General features: G+C 37.2%; 1 protein-coding gene across 29 annotated transcripts in view; it reads right to left on the minus strand.

Moving 5' to 3' along the window:
- The window catches only part of HDAC8 (histone deacetylase 8), a 235,475-nt gene that overhangs the window by 130,788 nt on the left and 86,293 nt on the right, over positions 1–18,394 (minus strand). For 18 of the 29 annotated variants that reach the window (XR_003677802.2, XR_003677801.2, XM_028482232.2 and 15 more), the window contains exons 9-10: positions 9,423–9,595; positions 6,837–6,931 (exon numbers count right to left, since the gene is read on the minus strand). The exons of 5 other annotated variants lie outside the window; for them this stretch is intronic. Coding sequence is in view for 22 of the 24 variants with exons in the window: in XM_028482232.2 (XP_028338033.1) it covers positions 6,837–6,931; positions 9,423–9,595 (268 nt within the window). In the remaining 2 variants the exon portion in view is untranslated. 6 more of the 29 variants (XM_028482222.2, XM_028482227.2, XM_028482233.2 and 3 more) reach the window with 6 other exon arrangements.

An 18,394-nucleotide genomic window follows, 5' to 3' on the forward strand; every position in this document is an offset into this window, starting at 1 on the left:
TAAAACATGTTATTTGTGCTAACATGCACAGGCAATATTAGTCTTATTTTAAATGAATTAATAAATATTTTAAAAATTTAAAATATATAATTGACAGTTTAAAAGATAATAACAATGTATCATGGGGTTTATAACATATGCGAAAGTAAAATATATGACTACAATAGCACATGGAAGTAAAAGGGAAAAATACTGTCACAAGGGTGCTATATTACACATGAAGTAGTGTAATACTCTTTGAAGGTAGACTATGATAAGTTGAAAATGCATACTGTAAACCCCAGAGCAACCACAAAAAATTAAAACAGAGTTATAGCTAATAAGCAAATACAGAAAATAAATGGAATCCTTAAAAAATTCATTTAATTCAAAAGAAGGCAGGAAAATAGAAAGTAAGAAATAAACAACAGAGGGGACAAATAGAAAACAAATAGGAAGATGGACTTAAACCTGAAGGTATAAATAATTAATTTAAAGATAAGTGGTCTGGGCATGCCAACTAAAAGGCAGAGATTGTCAAGCTGGACAAGAAAATCACAACCCAACTGTATGCTGTCTACAAGAAATCCATTGTAAATATGAAGACATAAATAGCTTAAAAGTAAAAGGACAGAAAAAGATATACCATACAAATAATAATCATAATGAAGCATGTACAACAATATTAAAATCAGACAATGTAGACTTTAGAACAAGGAATATTACCAGAAATAAAGATGGATATTTCTTAATAATAAAGGGGTCAATTCATCAAGAAGGTACAACAACCCTAAGTGTGTATATATCAAATAACAAAGCTTCAAAAATACATAAAGCCAAAACAGACACAACTAAAAGGAAAAATAGCCAAATCCGAAATCATGGTTGAGATTTCAACTCTCTCAGTAACTGACAGAACAAGCAGACAAAATATCAGTAGGGATATAGACGACATAACACTCTCAACCAACCTGACCTAATTGATAATGATAGAAAATGCTATCCAGCAACAGCAAAATACACATTCTTTACAAATTGCACGACATATTCACCAAGATAGATCATATGCTGGACCATAAAACAAATTGCAATAAATATAAAAGGACTGAAATCATGCAAAGTATGTTCTCTGAGCACAACAAAATTAAAGTTAGTATAAATAGAAAAATATCTGGAAAGTCCTCAAATATTTGGAAATAAAATTTTAAAAACCCACACTTATAAATAACACATCAGTCAAAGAAGAAAATTAGAAACTATTTTGAACCAAATGGAAATGAAGAGAATATCAAAATTTGTGGGATGCAGCTAAAGCAGTGTTTAGATGCAAATATGCAGCATAAAATACTTATATTAAAAAAGAAGAAAGGCTTGAAATCAATGAACTAAGTTTCTACCATAAGAAACTAGAAAAAGAACTAAACATCAGTGCAAAATAAGTAGAAGGAAGGACAACAAAGATATGAGCAGAAATAATGAAATAGAAAAGAGAAAAATAAAGTCAATGAAACTAAAAGCTGGTTCTCTGACAAAAAATACAGTTCACTAAATCTGTTAAACCATAAGCTAAAATGATCAAGAAAAAAGGGAAGAAATTAGCAATACTAGGAATTAAAGAGGGGACATCACTATAGCTCCTATAGACCTATAGACTTTAAAAGAACAATAAGGGAAAATTATGAGTGAATAAGCAAATTCCTTGAAGACAAATTATCAACATGGAAGCAAGAAGAAATAGAAAATCTGACTTGCCATGTAACTATTAAAGAAACAGAATTCATAATTAAAAACCTTCCCACAAACAAAACTCCAGGCTCAAACATTTTCACTAACAAATTCTATCAAACATTTAAGTAAGACACAGTATCAATTTTACATAAACTCTTTCAGAAAACAGCAGACTTGGGGATACTGCCCAAGTGTCATTTTATAAGATCAGCATAGCCCTGATATCAAAACCAGACAAAGACATTACAAGAAAAGAAAAAAACAAAAAAACAAACCAGGTCAGTGTCCCTCATCAACATAGACACAAAAATCCTTGACAAAATTTCAACAAACTGAATCCAGCAATATATAAAAAGGGTAATATACCATGACAAAGTATGGTTTATCTCAGGAATGCTAGGTTAGTTTAACATAAAAAAAGCAACAGTTAATGCAATTTACTGTATTAACAGAATAAGAGGACACCATATGACCATTTCAATAGATGAAGAAAAAGCATTTGACAAAATTCAACACTCATTTGTGAGGAAAATTCTCAGTAAATTAGGAATAGAAAGGAACTTCCTCAACCTAATAAAGGATATTAAAAAAAAATCCCTACCACTAACTTTACACTTCATAGTGAAAGATTAAGTGCTTTCCCCCACTGATTGGGAACAAGACAAAGATGTTCATTCTCACCACTTCTATTCAACATTGCATTGGAGGTCCCAACCAGTGTAATAAAGCAAGAAAAAGAAATAAAAGGCATGAAGATTGTAAAGGAATAAGTAAAAGTCTCTTTATTCACAGATGACATGCTGGTATACATGGAACATGCTAAAGAATCTACAAAAAAGTTACTAGAGCTAATGTTTAGCAATGTTACATTATTCAAGATAAATATAAAAAAATCAATTTTACTTGTATTTCTATATTCTAGCAACAAACAATTAGAAATTGAAATTAAAAATACCATTTATAACAACATCAAAGTCATGAAATACTTAGGGATAAATTTAACAAAATTTGTGTAAGACCTGTTCACTGAAAAGTATAAATTAAAATTTGAAATTAAAGACTTAAGTAAATGGAAAGAGATAGCAAATTCATGTACTGAAGGAGTAAATATTAAGATATTATTTTGCCCCAAATCAATCTATGAATTCACTGCAACCTATAGACTGCAATGCAAGACTGTTTTACATTAGTAACATACACTTGTATATAAATCAACTTAATTCTTTTCAGTGGCTATATTCCCTCATATGAATGAGGCATAACTTGTTTAACCAGTCCATCAAAAGGAGTCTATTTAAATAAATATTTTTTGTTCACTAAATTTTGTTTAAAGATCTACTTTATGATTCAGGTATGTGCACATACCTGATATATCTGTATACATATACATATAAATGAATATAACTGTCTATAATATAACTGTCTTACTCTATCCTAGATCATAGGATCCAAATAGTATTACTGGATTACACAACATTCTTATATAATAGTCCATAAGCCTTATTACATGTAGTGGGTGATTTGTTAAATTAGCCACATACTGGTCTTTTTATGGGACCCCATGTCACCTTTGGGCTTTCCCTATGGTAAAGATACTTGGGCCAGTCATATGGGCAGGGTCCATTCCTCTCACCTTCCCTGCTGGGCCCAACTCTTCTTCCAGTGGGAATGCCTCCTTATTCCATGCCTGGCTGGCCAACCTGGCTCCCCAATTCCTGGGCTGGAACTAACTCCTTGATCAATGGCTTTAGGGCATGATTGGTTTTGTATCTCAAGAGGGTTATGACTGAAATTTCACCACTAATCACTTCCAATACTTGCCTTCCCAACTCTCTTCCTTTCATTGGTGATCTAGTGTTTTCCCATGGATACGTCTATTTCCTACTGGGATAGCTGGTACTTCTTGCAAAGAATGGGTAGTCGCTACTGGGGTTAAACAGTTTCTAGAAAAAGGCTAAACTATGCTTCCAATTCTTCCATCTTAAAAATATAAGTTTTCCAGTATGAATGTTGAGACATTTATTATTCAAACACTCATTGATTCAATTGTTCATTCAATGAATGAACACCAACTTGGTGGGTGTTAACACTCTGATGAGCACTAAAGGGGAATGCAGACAACCGAAACCACAGATGACCAAAGGAATGGTACAGACTTGAGTGTGATAGGAGTGTCCTTGAACCTCTTAACAGGTTTGACTTTCTCAGCTCTCTCCCTTTTGCAATCTACCTTCCATGCTCTATCAAGTGAGCTTTCTAAAGACCAAAGCTCATCTGTTTTCACAGAAGAAAGTGTAAGCTCTTTAGTGCATCATTCAAGGCTCTTCATAATCTGGCTCCAATTTCCATTCAAGCCTTAATCCTTCTCTCTCTCTCATAAACCCTGTGTTCCACTATATCAAACTTCTCCCTGGTCCCACGAGGCACCAGGTCCTTTCCAATTTCTATCCCTTCTGCCCAGAATGCCCTTCCATCTTCTTCACCTGGCAAACTCCCAATCAACCTCCAATATTCAATTTAAAGTCTCGGTGAAACATTTCCTCTACGCTCCTCATCTGTCCTGGGTTGAGCACATTGTTCTGTCCCCTCTATTAGATGATGAGATTTTTTAGGGCACTGGGCTTATCTTGTTAGTCTTTGTATCCCTGTATCGGGTCTGAGTAGGGCCTGGCAAGTAGTATGGGCCCAATGAATATTTGGGAAAGGAATGAAAAGAACAAATGAATGTGAAGGAAGAGCTCAAAGGGCCTTGGTATATTTAGGTAAGGGATTTTTAAAGGCATAGGGCTTTAAGCTGGACCGAGGAAGATCATAGAGAGGTGGGGAAAGGGCATCTGGAGGAGGAGGATTATTATCCTAGGAGACAGAAGAACAAAAGCCGAGACTGAGAGGGAAGACAGTGAGGGGGTTAGCCAGCAGACTGTGGCTGCCTGCTGCACTGTCCTGACCTTTTCACCAATTAGATTTCTCAATTACATTTTCAGCTCATGGAGGGCAGGGTATTTTGTGCACTCCTTTGTATCCCGCTTATATTTGAGGCACATCTTCATAGCCATTGTTCCTATAGTCTTGTGGTTCTTATTCTGCTGTGTAATATATTTATTTGTGTATCTACATATCTCCCCAGCACTCATACCCCCCTTTATCCCAGGCTGTTTGAGGTAGGGGATGAGGTCTTAGTGTCTTTGTATCTTCCAAGACACCTAGCATAGTGCCTGGCACACAACGAGTGCTCAGTAAATATTTTTTGAGCCACCATTTGTTGATCTGATTACAGAGGACTGCAAGGATATTTGTGTGCAACTGTGTATTGTGGCACAAAACTTATATATGCCTTTACACTGTGTGGGCTATTTTTGGCAATTTTCATTAAAATGTTATCTTATTGTACCTGGAAGACTGTCATTTCAATTTTCTTCTTTGTTCCCTCTTGGATGACTCACATCTCTTATACCAGAAGGATATGACAGAAGGGATTCGAAAGGGTTTGGACAAATTTATGAATGACGAAGTCATAAATGTCTGAGTATAAGAAGTTGTTAGGCGCATACAAAGGGGAAGGAGAAAACTTGCATTTCAAAAATGCCTGTTGTGTGCCAAGAACTGTGTGTTAGGCACCTGACATACATTATATCTCATTTAATCTGGCAGGCTATATCAGTATAAAGACAGGACATGTCTATCTAGAAGGCCAAGTCCACAACCAGCCAGGCATCTCCAGGTACCAGAGGCAGTATTCACCTTTATTAAAATTTTATCAACCTTTTAAGATAGATGAATCTATAGATTTGCATTGTTTCCTAGGAACAGAACACTCACTCTCAATTCAGGCTTCTACATCTTAAAACTATCTTTTGACATAACTTGATCAGTTTTTAAAGTCTCAGCACTTTAAATTGCAATGCAATCTGAGATATTCCCACGGCAATAACAGCGATTAAATTTGTTCACAAATGTAATTTGTTTGCTTACCTTTATATTTCATAAAGCTTCCAAATACTGAATAAAGGTAAGTCAAGTCAAGAAAAGAGACTTCTATTAATCCTGACACCAGCAAATTGTCTCAAATTATAAAGTGCCTTCTATTTGTATTCTAGACACATTGAGTGGTTTTTTTGAGATACATATTATACCTCATCTGTGGTTAGAAGAAAATAGGAAGGAGATTAGTTTAAGTTGTTTCTAGTTTTTAAAAAATAATAGTAACTTGAAAAAGCATAATGCTCCCAAGTGTACAGCTTCTGCATCAAGCAGGAATCAAAATGTTATAACCCAAGTACCATCTCGACTCCTTGGGAGATGGCTTGAGAAGGTGGGGCTGCAGCCACTGATTCATTATTATAAGTCACAGTCTAAAGCCTGCAGCTACACATCCTGATCTGTGATAACATGCTTCCTGCCAGGTGTCAGGGTGGGTGGGAAGAGAAGGGGTACACCTTCAGATAAAGGGATCATCAGCACACTCACAGCTCTCAGAGAGTTTTCTATTACACCTGTTTTGAGAAAACTAGAATAGACATCTATGCCTTGGAAAACATAAAGCCCATCTCATATGACTAAAGAAAATGGCAAAGGTTCAAATGACATGTTTCACATTTTGGATGGTCCTGCCCCAACTTTTGTGCACCACTAATCGCTGGAAAAATACCAGACCTGTCTTGGTGGTGATTGTGTGTTTTTAAAATTTTACATCAGCCAAAGAAAATTGAGAGACCAGGACTACCATCAAAGAACAGAGGTTTGACATACCACCAATAGGACTTTTTAAAGATAGAGGAGAACCCAGCTTCTACATTTAAAAAAAATTGCCCCTTCTTTTTTGAGTCTAGGGGATGAAAATATGCACATATTCCAAAGAGTTCTTTGTGTGAACAGGTGACCCCTTCCCACAGTCTCTGTAATTAATTGAGAAATTAAAGTTGGTTGGCCTTTGAGATCTCTTGTAAAAAAGGCAGAAGGTCTTGGATATTTTGGAACAAGAGTCCACTATTCTGCCAAGACAGTGTGTTATTGTTATTGGAGTGTCTCTCAACAAAACGGTATTGAGTGGTGAGGACGTGATTTTGATTAGGTGGAATGACTCAGCTCTTCCCCTTAAAGAAGAGAGGACTTGTCAGAGCCTTACTTACCTCATGATCTGGGATCTCAGAGGATAGTGTTTTCCCTAGGATGACCCCGGTCAAGTATGTCCAGCAACGAGCCGTGTTGGCAAGGTTATAGCCTCCTGTCTCCATCAAGAATTGTGAAGTTAGGAAAGAATAGTCACAGAACAGCAGAAGAGGGAAGGGGGGTAAGGAAGGAGAGAAAAATGTTTTAACAAAAGGGCTAGAAAGATAATTCTAACTTGCAGAATTTCACCTAAACATCCCTTTATGATATTTTTGAACCACTTAGTAGGCAGTCTGTAGTGAACCAGTCAGACCATGCACAATGTAGAACTGGGAAGTCCAAGGCCTACAAAGATTAAAAAGGCCCTCATCTCTGAACAAATATGCACCCGAGGACTCCAAGGTCCTCAATTCCACCAAGAGTCATTGGTAAGATTGAGATCCCTGGAACCCAGATCTTTTGAGGTGACCTACTCAAAGTGAAGGTTTCTGTGATGAATTTTGTAACAATTCTATAAAATGACTGCTGGATGTGACTTGTATATTAAAGCTATTGGCAGATATAGCCCTGGAAACCTCCAGGAAAGAGAAAAGGAAAATGCTGACAGAAACAGACTTCTTTCTTTTCATTTCAGCATTCCTTTTCTCCACAAAATACAGGCCTAGTGGCAGAGATCAAAGAGAATGAGATGAGAAAGGGAGTGCTGATTGACGCTCTGACTCACCTCGTCAGGTCCTGTCACAGTCACCCAGCAGCCATATTATACTGGCTAATAATCAGCATATTTTTGTGCTGAATAGATGTGTTCTGCCATGCAAGCACTAGAACATTTGGCCTTTAACTAAATTCCAAGAATGTAAGGATAAAATGGAAAGATTTCCTAACCTCAGTGCAGCCTGAGGGAAATAGAATCTGGTCTATTTTAGGTAGGGTGACCATATCATTTATCATCCACAATGGTACACTTTTAAGAGTAAAAAAGGGACACTATTAATAATTACACTGGAATAACATGTATAGACTGAGACATATGGCGCCCTTTTCTTAAGCCTTTCTATTCCTTGAAAGGTCAGGGAAGCTGGGGCTTCTGCAAGGTGTCTTTTTGGCCTCAATGGGATCCACTGAAGTTTGGGCACGTGGCCATCTCTGCCAATTGTCTATGTGTTACTGGGGGTTGAGAATTGAAGTGAAATAGTACACGTATTACTTTAAACACTCCTGACATGGAAAATCTGAATTTATCAGATCAAATTATTGGGTATGATTATTTGATTTCAAAAAGAGTCCCCATAGGTTTTAAGTAGCAAGCTCTCTCTGGCATACATACAGTATGATTTGATTTGCAAAAATTCCATTTATGCACAGGTATTTTCAGGAATACACATATTGCATAAGAAGAGTTATATATTCAAAAGCCAAGACTTGGGGCTGAGAAAGCAAAGAGGCTTTGAAAGTGCTAAGTAAAGGCTGTAGCCTCAAACAAAAGTCGGAGTCACACAGATGTATATTGAGGAAAGGGCTTTTTTTCTTTCCCGTGGCCCTACCTGTGTCATAATCACTGTCTTTGGTGCTGTCAAGGAAAGTAATATGTCCGCGGCACCTATCAATTTTATCTTTTCCTTGAGTTGAAGTTAATACATTTCTCGCCAGCTTTTCATAAGAGGTTGTCTCTTGTAAGCACCTTTAATTTCGATCCCTCTAGGGTTTGAGGTTGCCCAAGGACCAGGCTTGTGTATTTGTGTTGAATGCTCACTCATTTTCATAAGGCCTTCTCACAATCTCCTCTAATTTGGTTTTTACAACAGTTTGACAACAAACTATTAGCGCTTCCATAATACATATATTTTAAGCTCAATCTGCTTGACCATGTTATTTTAACACACCAGTCCATTCATCTAATGTAATAAAGATTGTGCCAGATAGACAGAAGATTCTAAGCAAGGCACCTTCAAAGGTAGTTGAGGTTTGTGAAAGGTTCCTTTCACAAATGTGTAAATGCTTCTATTGAATAGACCCAGCTTTCTGTTGGTTAAGTAATACAAAACATCAGTACACACTGAAGGCAAAAATGCCCAAGAGACACTTTAGATCTCTCAATTTTGCTTTATTGTAACAAATCCATGCTTTTTTAGTGGGGGAGAAGTTGTTCTTGAATTCAGCTTAGATAGTCAATTAATTCATGTGTTTACTACTTATATGTGAGTAGGGTTAGAATTTTAGTGGTATGTTTCCAAAAGATAATGATTAGAACTGGGACTCAAAGGCTATACTGAGAGAAGATGGATCAAAGTCCACTGGGGTTAACAGTCTCTATTCTTAATAAGATCTGATGTCACCTTTAACCAAAGCACCTTTGCTTCAGGAATGGAAACTTAGACTTCAGAGTGCCAAGGAGTCAATGCACATGCCAGGCTGAGGAGGAGAAGTGTGTCAGAGTGCTTCCTTATGCTGAACTGTGAAGGTGGCAGAGTTCATTGACTCAGGCTTCTGGACCATGGGCAGGTTGGTATTATCCAATCTAAGAAAGTCAAGTTTTCCTCAGTGTCAATGGACAAAACATGGGGGAAGGTCAACAAATTCTCCTGGTGACCTTCCTTTGTACTCACCTCCTCCCAAAATGAGCGTTGCCAATTGCCACTGAAGGATGTACTTAAGACACTTGCCAATTCCCACGGGAGTCATGTTAAAGGAGCACATGGGATCCCCAGCTATTGTATCAGCTCCCAGCTGTAAGACCACTGCTTTGGGATTAAAGGCTATGTACACCTCCTTTAGTACACTGGAAAAGAAAAAGGGAGACAAAATGTCACAAAAAGATAGGGCGGTTTGGTCTAAGGGTGGCTGTGGAGGGTAGTGGGAGGTATAGTGAAGGGAAAAAAAATCCAGCTGTCAGACGCATCAAACTTTCTATCTAAAAAGGGGTAAATCAGACTGCATGTAAATTGTAGCTCAAAAAACCTGACTTACAAAAAAATTTCCCCCTACCTCCATCCTCACCAAGGACAAAATTTGCTTTCCTGTTTTAGAACTCAGACTTCCTTTAAATATTCATATCAATTTAACTTCAACAGCCATAGGACTGGTTTAGTACACATTTACTCCATTTTATAATCTGTGAAAATAGGACAATACATTGAATTCAGGATTATTTCTGATAAGCTAAGATTGTCAATATACTTGGAGTTTGCCACCTAGTTATCAATGAGGGTTGGTGAAGAGAATTAAATGCTTTGAAAGCATAGATGTTATCAGCTTACTTTGTATTAGGCTAAAAGACTTCTGGGTTATGAAATGCAGCCCTCCCAAACTTGTATGTAACCAGGGTATTATAGGGAAGGGAACCATAATAACTGATCCAAAATTATAAATCTGAAAGTACTCTAAAGAACAAATTGTAGTGGGTAATAATGAGCATAATTTTGGGTAGAATCATTCAATGTTATCAAATCAACCTAAGAGCTTTTCCTGACAGTTAGAAGCCTTAGAGATGAAAAGGAAGTTGTTATTGTGACAGATGACCTTAGGCAAGTTTCTAGTATTATCATTAATTGAATGTTGACAATGTCCAGGATGCATTCCTAGGAGTTACAAGGTCCCTGCTCTCAAGGGGCTTACAATCTAGCTCCCAGACAAAACATATACCAGTCCTCGAGGGCTTGAGTAACTCTTACAGAGACATATAAACAAGTGCAAATTAACATACTTCAGAGTTGAGAAAATGCAGAGTCAAAAAGTGATAAAAAATGTTTGGGGTTAATGACCCCTTCATAATCAACATGTCAAATTATACCAGTTCAGCAAAAATAGAAAAATTCCAGATCCTTCTGAAACTGCAAAAAGAATGCAGGGATATGAAATGCTGTCCTCCAAAATTCATATGTAACCAGGGTATTGAAACTATTGAAAAGTGCTCAGTTGCAGAGGCATTCTTTGACTCAAAAGACTGTTTTGTTTTGAATTCTCATCTACACAGACAAATATTCAGTGATTGCGGAGATTATAAGAATATTATAAAACTTATGACATATGATCTTTAATACAGGAATACTCGGGCCTATTCTCTCTTTCATGTGCTTATCTCCTGGGTGCAGAGGGAAGATAAGCCACCTGAATAGTTAGCCAACATTTATTGAGCAGCTACACGTACAGAGCACCCTATTAGTTGCTGCTGGGAGACACAGAAGAAGGTGTGATTTCTGTTTTAAAAAGGTTTACAGCTTAACGGGGAGGAGGGGGAGGCAAGCAAGACTAATGTTTTTTTTCATTTTCATTCTTTCCCTCACTTTGCACACATTTACTGAGTGCCCTCTGTGTGTCCAGTATGTAACTGTATCAGATGCTGCAGGAAAAAAAAATGATGAATATGGCACAGCTTTTATCTTCACGTAGCTCAGAACAGAGGGGAAGACTCGGACTATATCGATAAATAATTAAAACACAATGATAAATGAAATATCAGTGATGGCACAGAGGAGGAAGTAGAGTAACTCTTGTCAGGTTTTAAAAGATGAGAAGTACAATGAGCCACCTATCAAAGTGGCTAAAATGAAAAACAGTGAAAATATCAATTGCTGGTGAGGATGTGGAGAAACTAGATCACACAGACCTTTTGGGTGGGAATGTAGAATGGTATAGCCACTCTGGAAAATAATTTCGCAGTTCCTGTCAAAACTAAAAATGGACTTGCCATACAATCTAAAAATTGCACTCTTGGGCATTTATTCCAGAGAAGTTAAGACTTATTTTCATATAGGAACTTGTACATGAATGTTCATAGCGGCTTTATTTTTAACAATCCAAACTGGAAACAACTCAGATGTACTTCAACAAGTGAATGGTTAAACAAATTGCAGTACACCCATACCATTGGAATACTGCTAATCAATAAAAAGAAATAAACTCTTGATACATGCAAAAAACTTGGATGGATCTCAAGAGAATGATGCTGGGTGAATAAGGCCAATCTCAAAATCTGTACTGCATGATTCCACTTATATACCATTGGTGAAACAATTAGAGAGATGGAGAAGAGATTAGTAGTTGTCAGGGGTTAGGGATGAGTGTGGCTATAAAAGGGTAGCATGAGAGAGCCTTGTGGTGATGGTACAGTTCTGTACCTTGACTGTGCTGGTGGTTGTGGTTATGCAAAGCTATGCACACACACACACACTAGTGCATGTATAACTGGTGAAGACTGAATAAGCTCTATAGATTAGACCAATGTCAACTTCTTGATTTTGATGTTATACTATAATTGTACAAGATGGCAACATTGGAGGAGGCTGTAGGAAGAAGAGACTTCCCCGTACATTTCATTACAACTTTCTGTGAATGTATGATTATCTTGAAATAAAAAGTAAAAATAAAAAAAAAAGATTAGGAGAAGTTTATAGGCACATTGGGGTGAAGGTATGGGAACTGGAAGCAGGGAGGGTTGTGGGGGTTATGGGTAAGGGACTAGGTTTACAGAAGGAACTGCACACATCAGAGCATGAAGGCTTAGAGCAGGGAGTGGTGGGAGTGAGGCTGGTGAAGTAAACGTGGGTCAGAGCACAAAGGGCCAGATAGGCCAGGCAGTTTGGACTTTTACTTAAAGGCTATGAAATGTCTCTAAATCATACCAATGTATTCCTTAGGTCAGTCTCCCAAGGCAATAGAAATAAAAGCAAAAATAAACAAGTGGGACTGAATCAAACTTAATAAGTTTTTATACACCAAAGGAAACCATAAGCAAAATGAAAAGACAACCTACGGAATGGGAGAAAATATTTGCAAATGATGGACTGACCAAGGGCTTAATTTCCAAAATATACAAACAGCTCATATAGTTTAATATCAAAAAAACCAAACAACTCAATCAAAAAATGGGCAGAAGACCTAAATAGACATTTCTCCAAAGAAGACATACAGATGGCCAAGAGGCACATGAAAAGATGCTCAACATCACTAATTACTAGAGAAATACAAATTAAAACTGCCTCACACTGGTCAGAATGGCCATCATTAAAAAGTCTACAAATAACAAATGCTGGAGATGGTGTGGAGGAAAGGGAACCCTCCTACAACTGTTGGTGGGAATGTAAACTGGTGCAGCCACTGTGGAGAACACTATGGACGTTCCTTAAAAAACTAAAAATAGAGCTACCATATGACCTAGCAATCCCACTCCTGGGCATATATACAGAGAAAACTCTAATTTGAAAAGATACATGCATTCCCAATGTTCACAGCCAAGACACGGAAACAACCTTAATGTCCATTGATAGATGAATGGTAAAGAAGACATGGTATGTATGTGTGTGTGTGTGTGTGTGTGTGTGTGTGTGTGTGTGTGTGCGTGTATATATATATATATATATGTATAACTACTCAGCCATAAGAAAGAATGAAATCATGCCATTTGCAGCAACATGGATGGACCTAGAGATTATCATACTAAGCGAAGTAAGTCAGACAGAGAAAGGCAAATACCATATAATATCAGTTATATGTGGAATCTAAAATATGACACAAATGAATTTATTTACAAAACAGTAATAGACTCACAGACATAGAAAACTTACAGTTACCAAAAGGGAAAGGCAGTTGGGGAAGGATAAATTAGGAGTTTGGGATTAGCAGATACAAACTACTATATATAAAACAGATAAACAGCAAGGTCCTACTATATAGCACAGGGAACTATACCCAATATCCTGTAATAAACCATAATGGAAAAGAATATGAAAAAGAATATATGAATATTTGAATCACTTTGCTGTACATCAGAAACTAACACAACATTGTAAATCGACTATACTTCAATAGAAAAGAATTCATTAAAGGGTATAAAATGTCTCAAACGTGTGTGTGCACATGCACGCGCACCACATGCACAAGGCATGATTAAATTTACATTTTGAAAAGATCCTCTGATTATAGCGTAGGATCCAGTGAAGGTTATCAAGAGGTTTTTTGCAACCATCCAGGCCAGTGGCAGCAAAGGTTGGGAGGAAGAGATGGATTTGGGAGATATTCCTATGGTAGAATTGATAGGGCAATACACACTGACACACAAGAAAAGCATATACATATTACAGTCATGAATATTTGGTACTGGGAGGGAGGAAAGGATAAAGGAAGGCAGGTGTTTCTGGGAGAGTTGTTTTAATGATAACCAGGAAGGGAAAATGAGTCCTCAGGGAGTTCTGATGAAGAGGGCTTCAGATGGGTAGAGAAAAGGGTAATTAGAAGCTTTGAAAAAGGTAGGGTATTTTGTACACAGTGTAATTTGGCAGTTCCTTTGCTTCACCTCCAATTGGTAAACAACTACATTTCTTGCAGCATCTAGTCTGATTTTTTTAAAAAATACAAATATAATGAGTATATTCTTCATGCTAAAAAATCAAACATAAAAGTCTATCAAATAAAAGGGAAAAAAATCTCCTTTTCTCCATCTCTACTCCCTCTCCAGAGGTAACTCCTGATTCACTACACATAGTTTCAATCAGCTCAGTCAATGATGAGAAACAGTTTGAGGTGTATCTTTCAAGATCAAACTTTTTCTGCCTCATGCTTGAGTGAGCTGGTTGAAGCTATGTCTAATAAATGCCTTCTTTTACCTCTTTTCTTTACCTGAAAATGTCTTCCCTCATATTTCTTCTCTTCCTTGAGGCTAGTTTCACCAGCTGGGCACTAGATTCTCTTTCCTTTTGCTCTAAGGGCCATGTATCACCAATGAGCTCTTTCTTACATCTTTAGTCTCTGTCTTCCTACTGATTCAGTTCCTTTAGGTTACAAGTTGTCCATTTCTTCATCCCCTTTTCAACACTGCCAAATTTGTCTACTTACTGGCCACCTCTACATACTTCTTACAATCCAGTTTTTGATCTCACTGCTCTCCTGAAACTGCTTTCTTGAAGGGAGAGAGACCTCTGTGTCATGATATCCAAAAGCCTTTTCTCTGTTATCTTTATCAACTTCTCAGAAGCAACTAACAGTGGATACTACTCAAAAATCTGCAGCTGGTCATCATCAATGGCTACAGCTCCATTAAAAAATCTTTTTAAAAAATAATTTTTTAAAAAACAACTTTATCAATATTCACATACCATACAATTCCCCCATTTAAAGTGTACAATTCAACAGCTTTTAGTATACTCACAGAGTTGTGCAACCATCACCACAATGAATTTTAGAACATTTTTTTGACTGCATCGCGTGGTTTGTGGGATCTTAGTTCCCCAACCAGGGATTGAACCCGGGCCCCCGGCAGTGAAAGCATGGAGTCCTAACCACTGGACAACCAGGGAATTCCCTAGAACATTTTCATCGTCCCCAAAAGAAACACTGTACTCAATAGCAGTTACTATCTATTCCCACCACTCTTTAACCTCCAGCCCCTGGCAACCACTAACCTACTTTCCGTCCCTATGGATTTGTCTAATTTTGACCTTTCATATAAATGGAATTATATAATATGTGATCTTTTGTGACTGGCTTCTTTCATTTCATTTAGCATAATGTTTTCAAGGTTCATCCATGTATTAGTACCTCATTCCTTTTTATGGCCAAATAATACTCAATTGTTTGTATATACCACATTTTCTTTATCTATTCTCCATTCATCTGTTGATGGACATTTGGGTTATTTCTATAATTTTTGGCTAATATGAGAAATGCTGCTGTGGACATGTTTTCATTTTTCTAATATACCTAGGAGTAGAATTGCTGAGTCATATAGTAACTCTCTGTTTAACCTTTTGAGGGAACTGCCTGACCGTTTTCCACAGGGGCTGCACCATTTTACATTCTCCCCAGCAATGTGTAACAGATGAGGGTTCCAATTCTTCCACATCTTCACCAACACTTATTATTTTCTGTTGTTTTTTTAAAAAAATTATTATATCCATCCTAGTGGGTACAAAGTGGTATCTCATTGTGGTTTTGATTTGCATTTCACTGATGACTAATGATGTTGAGTATCTTTTCATGTGCTTTTTGGCCATTTGTATATCTTCTTTGAAGAAAAGTCTATTCAAATCCTTTGCCCATTTGGGACTTCCCCGGTGGTCCAGTGGTTAATACTCCATGCTCCCAATGCAGGGGGCCCAGGTTGGATCCCTGGTCAGGGAACTAGATCCCGCATGCCGTGGTTTTGATTTGCATTTCACTGATGACTAATGATGTTGAGTATCTTTTCATGTGCTTTTTGGCCATTTGTATATCTTCTTTAGAGCAAGGTCTATGCCAAGGTCTATGCCCATTTTTAAAATGAGTCATTTTTCTTTTAAATATTGATTTGTAAGTGTTGATATATTATAAATACAAGTCCCTTATCAGATACATGACTTGCAAAATTTTCTCCCATTCTATGGGTTGTCTTTCACTTTCTTGATAGTGTCCTTTGAAGCACAAAAGTTTAAATTTTGATGCAATACAATTTATCTATATTTATTCTGCTGCTTGTGCTTTTGGTGTCATGTCTAAGAGAGCAATATCTAATTCAAGGTCATGAACATTTACATCTATGTTTTCTTTTAAGCGCTTTATAGTTTAAGCCCTTACATTTAGACCACTTAGGCTATTCGGACTTAACTTTTGTATATGGTGTGAGGTATGGGTCCAAAACCACTTTTTTTTGCATGAGATCCAGTTGTCCCAGTTGAAAAGACTATTCTTTCCCCATTGAATTGTCTTGGCACTCTTTGAGTAAAATGAATTGACTGTACATATTTCTGGACTCTGAACTTTATTCCATTGCTCTATATGTCTAGCCTCATTGCCAGCACCACACTGTCTTGATTACAGTAGCTTTGTAGTAAGTTTTAAAGCTGGGAAGTGCTCCAACCTTGTTCTTCCTTTTCAGGATTTTTTTTGCTTATTCCGGGTTGAATTTCTGTATAAAGTTTAGGATCAGCTTGTCAATTTCTACAAAGTCATCTGTGATTTACAGCTCCATTTTGACTGTGCTGAACCTATCATCTTCCCTCTTCTTCTATTCTTTGTCTCTGCTAACGATACCCCATCCTTTCAGTAATGTGTTCAAAACTCTGAGGCTCTTTGTGATTCCTCCCTTTCCGTGCTCCTCTTCAGTTACCAGACTTGCACCAATCCCTCTCCTATTCTGTCCTTTCCACTCTCATGCTCTCATGGCAGTACTCTAGTCTAGCACTTATGACCTCCTTGTAGATTACACCAATAGCTTCCTAATTAATTTCTCTGCCTCAAGTCTCTTACCTCTCTAATCCAACACCCCCCCCCACACCACCATCATATTAATTTTCCTTAGGGAAGGTTTTGATCAAGTCACTTCCTTACTCAAAAACGTTCAATCTCTCTCCATTGTCTTTAGATGATGCTTAAAATTCTTAGCTTATGATTCAAAGTCCTTCATGATATGATTCCAGCCTACCTTTTGAATCTTATTTTCTAATAGCTCCTTAACCTACGTTATTCTGTAGGCAAACTGAACTGTCCATGGTTCACCCCGCTCACCTTGCACTTCCGTTTTGTCATGCACTTCCTTGTGCCTGAAAGTCACCTTTCTACATGTCTATATCATATCTATTTTTTAAAGGCTCACTCAAATTCCATCTCCTTCATGAATAAAAAATGATAATAATAATGTCAGCTAACACGTATCGAGTACTTTATTAAAAACTGAGCACTGTTCTATGCACTTTATATGTATTAGCTCATGTGACTCTCATAACAATTTATAAAATAGGTGTTATCATTAATCCTATTCTATAATGGGGAAACAGCAGCATAGAGAGGTTAAGAAATCTGTACAAGATCACACAGCTATTAAGTGGTAAGCTGGCTTTTGCACCCAGGCCTCCTGGCACCAGTCCATGTTCTAAATCACCACAGTATACCTGCTTCCATGATTTACCGTGCATCAGGTGCTTGTTCCAGCCACTTCACACATTATTTTGTATAACAGCAGTAGCAGGCACTGCATTATTATATTTCGAGTGTTAACCTTAGCTCTAATTATACTATACCCTCATTCTAAAACCTTCGGCAGTTCCCCAAACGCTTGCAGAACATGGTACAAATTTTCATTGCCAAGAATTCCAGGTCCTGCGTGAGGTGATTCCCACCCACTTTTCCAATCTCCTTTGCAAATTGTTCTTCTCATGCACTTCACAGTCCAGACAAACTAAACCATTGCTATTCTCTGTACAGAGCTCAGCCTTTTCTGACTTTGATCTTGCTGTACCCTCTGCATAGAGCATCTTCCCCTGCAATCTCATACATTTAAACTTGACCCAGATTTCATAAACACATACACATTTACACATTTTGTAAAGATATAGTAATTAGCTACCCTTTAGAAGCCAGATCAAATGTTACCCCTTCAATTAAGCCCTTTTCTGAAGTATCTTCTCCCTTTGAGTGCCCACTGCATTTTATCTCTTATGGTTCTTATAACTTTCCATGTTTCATTTTATTAGACTGTGTATGAATGTGAATATATATGTATATCTCTCTGTGTATCTATAATTTTAAAATTTCCACCAGCTTCCTTGAGGGTAGACTTAATACTTTATACATAGGAGGCATTCAATAAATAGTTATTAAATGAATAAAT

This window comes from Physeter macrocephalus, chromosome 21 (genome assembly GCF_002837175.3).
Source record: "Physeter macrocephalus isolate SW-GA chromosome 21, ASM283717v5, whole genome shotgun sequence".
Lineage (NCBI taxonomy): Eukaryota > Metazoa > Chordata > Mammalia > Artiodactyla > Physeteridae > Physeter > Physeter macrocephalus.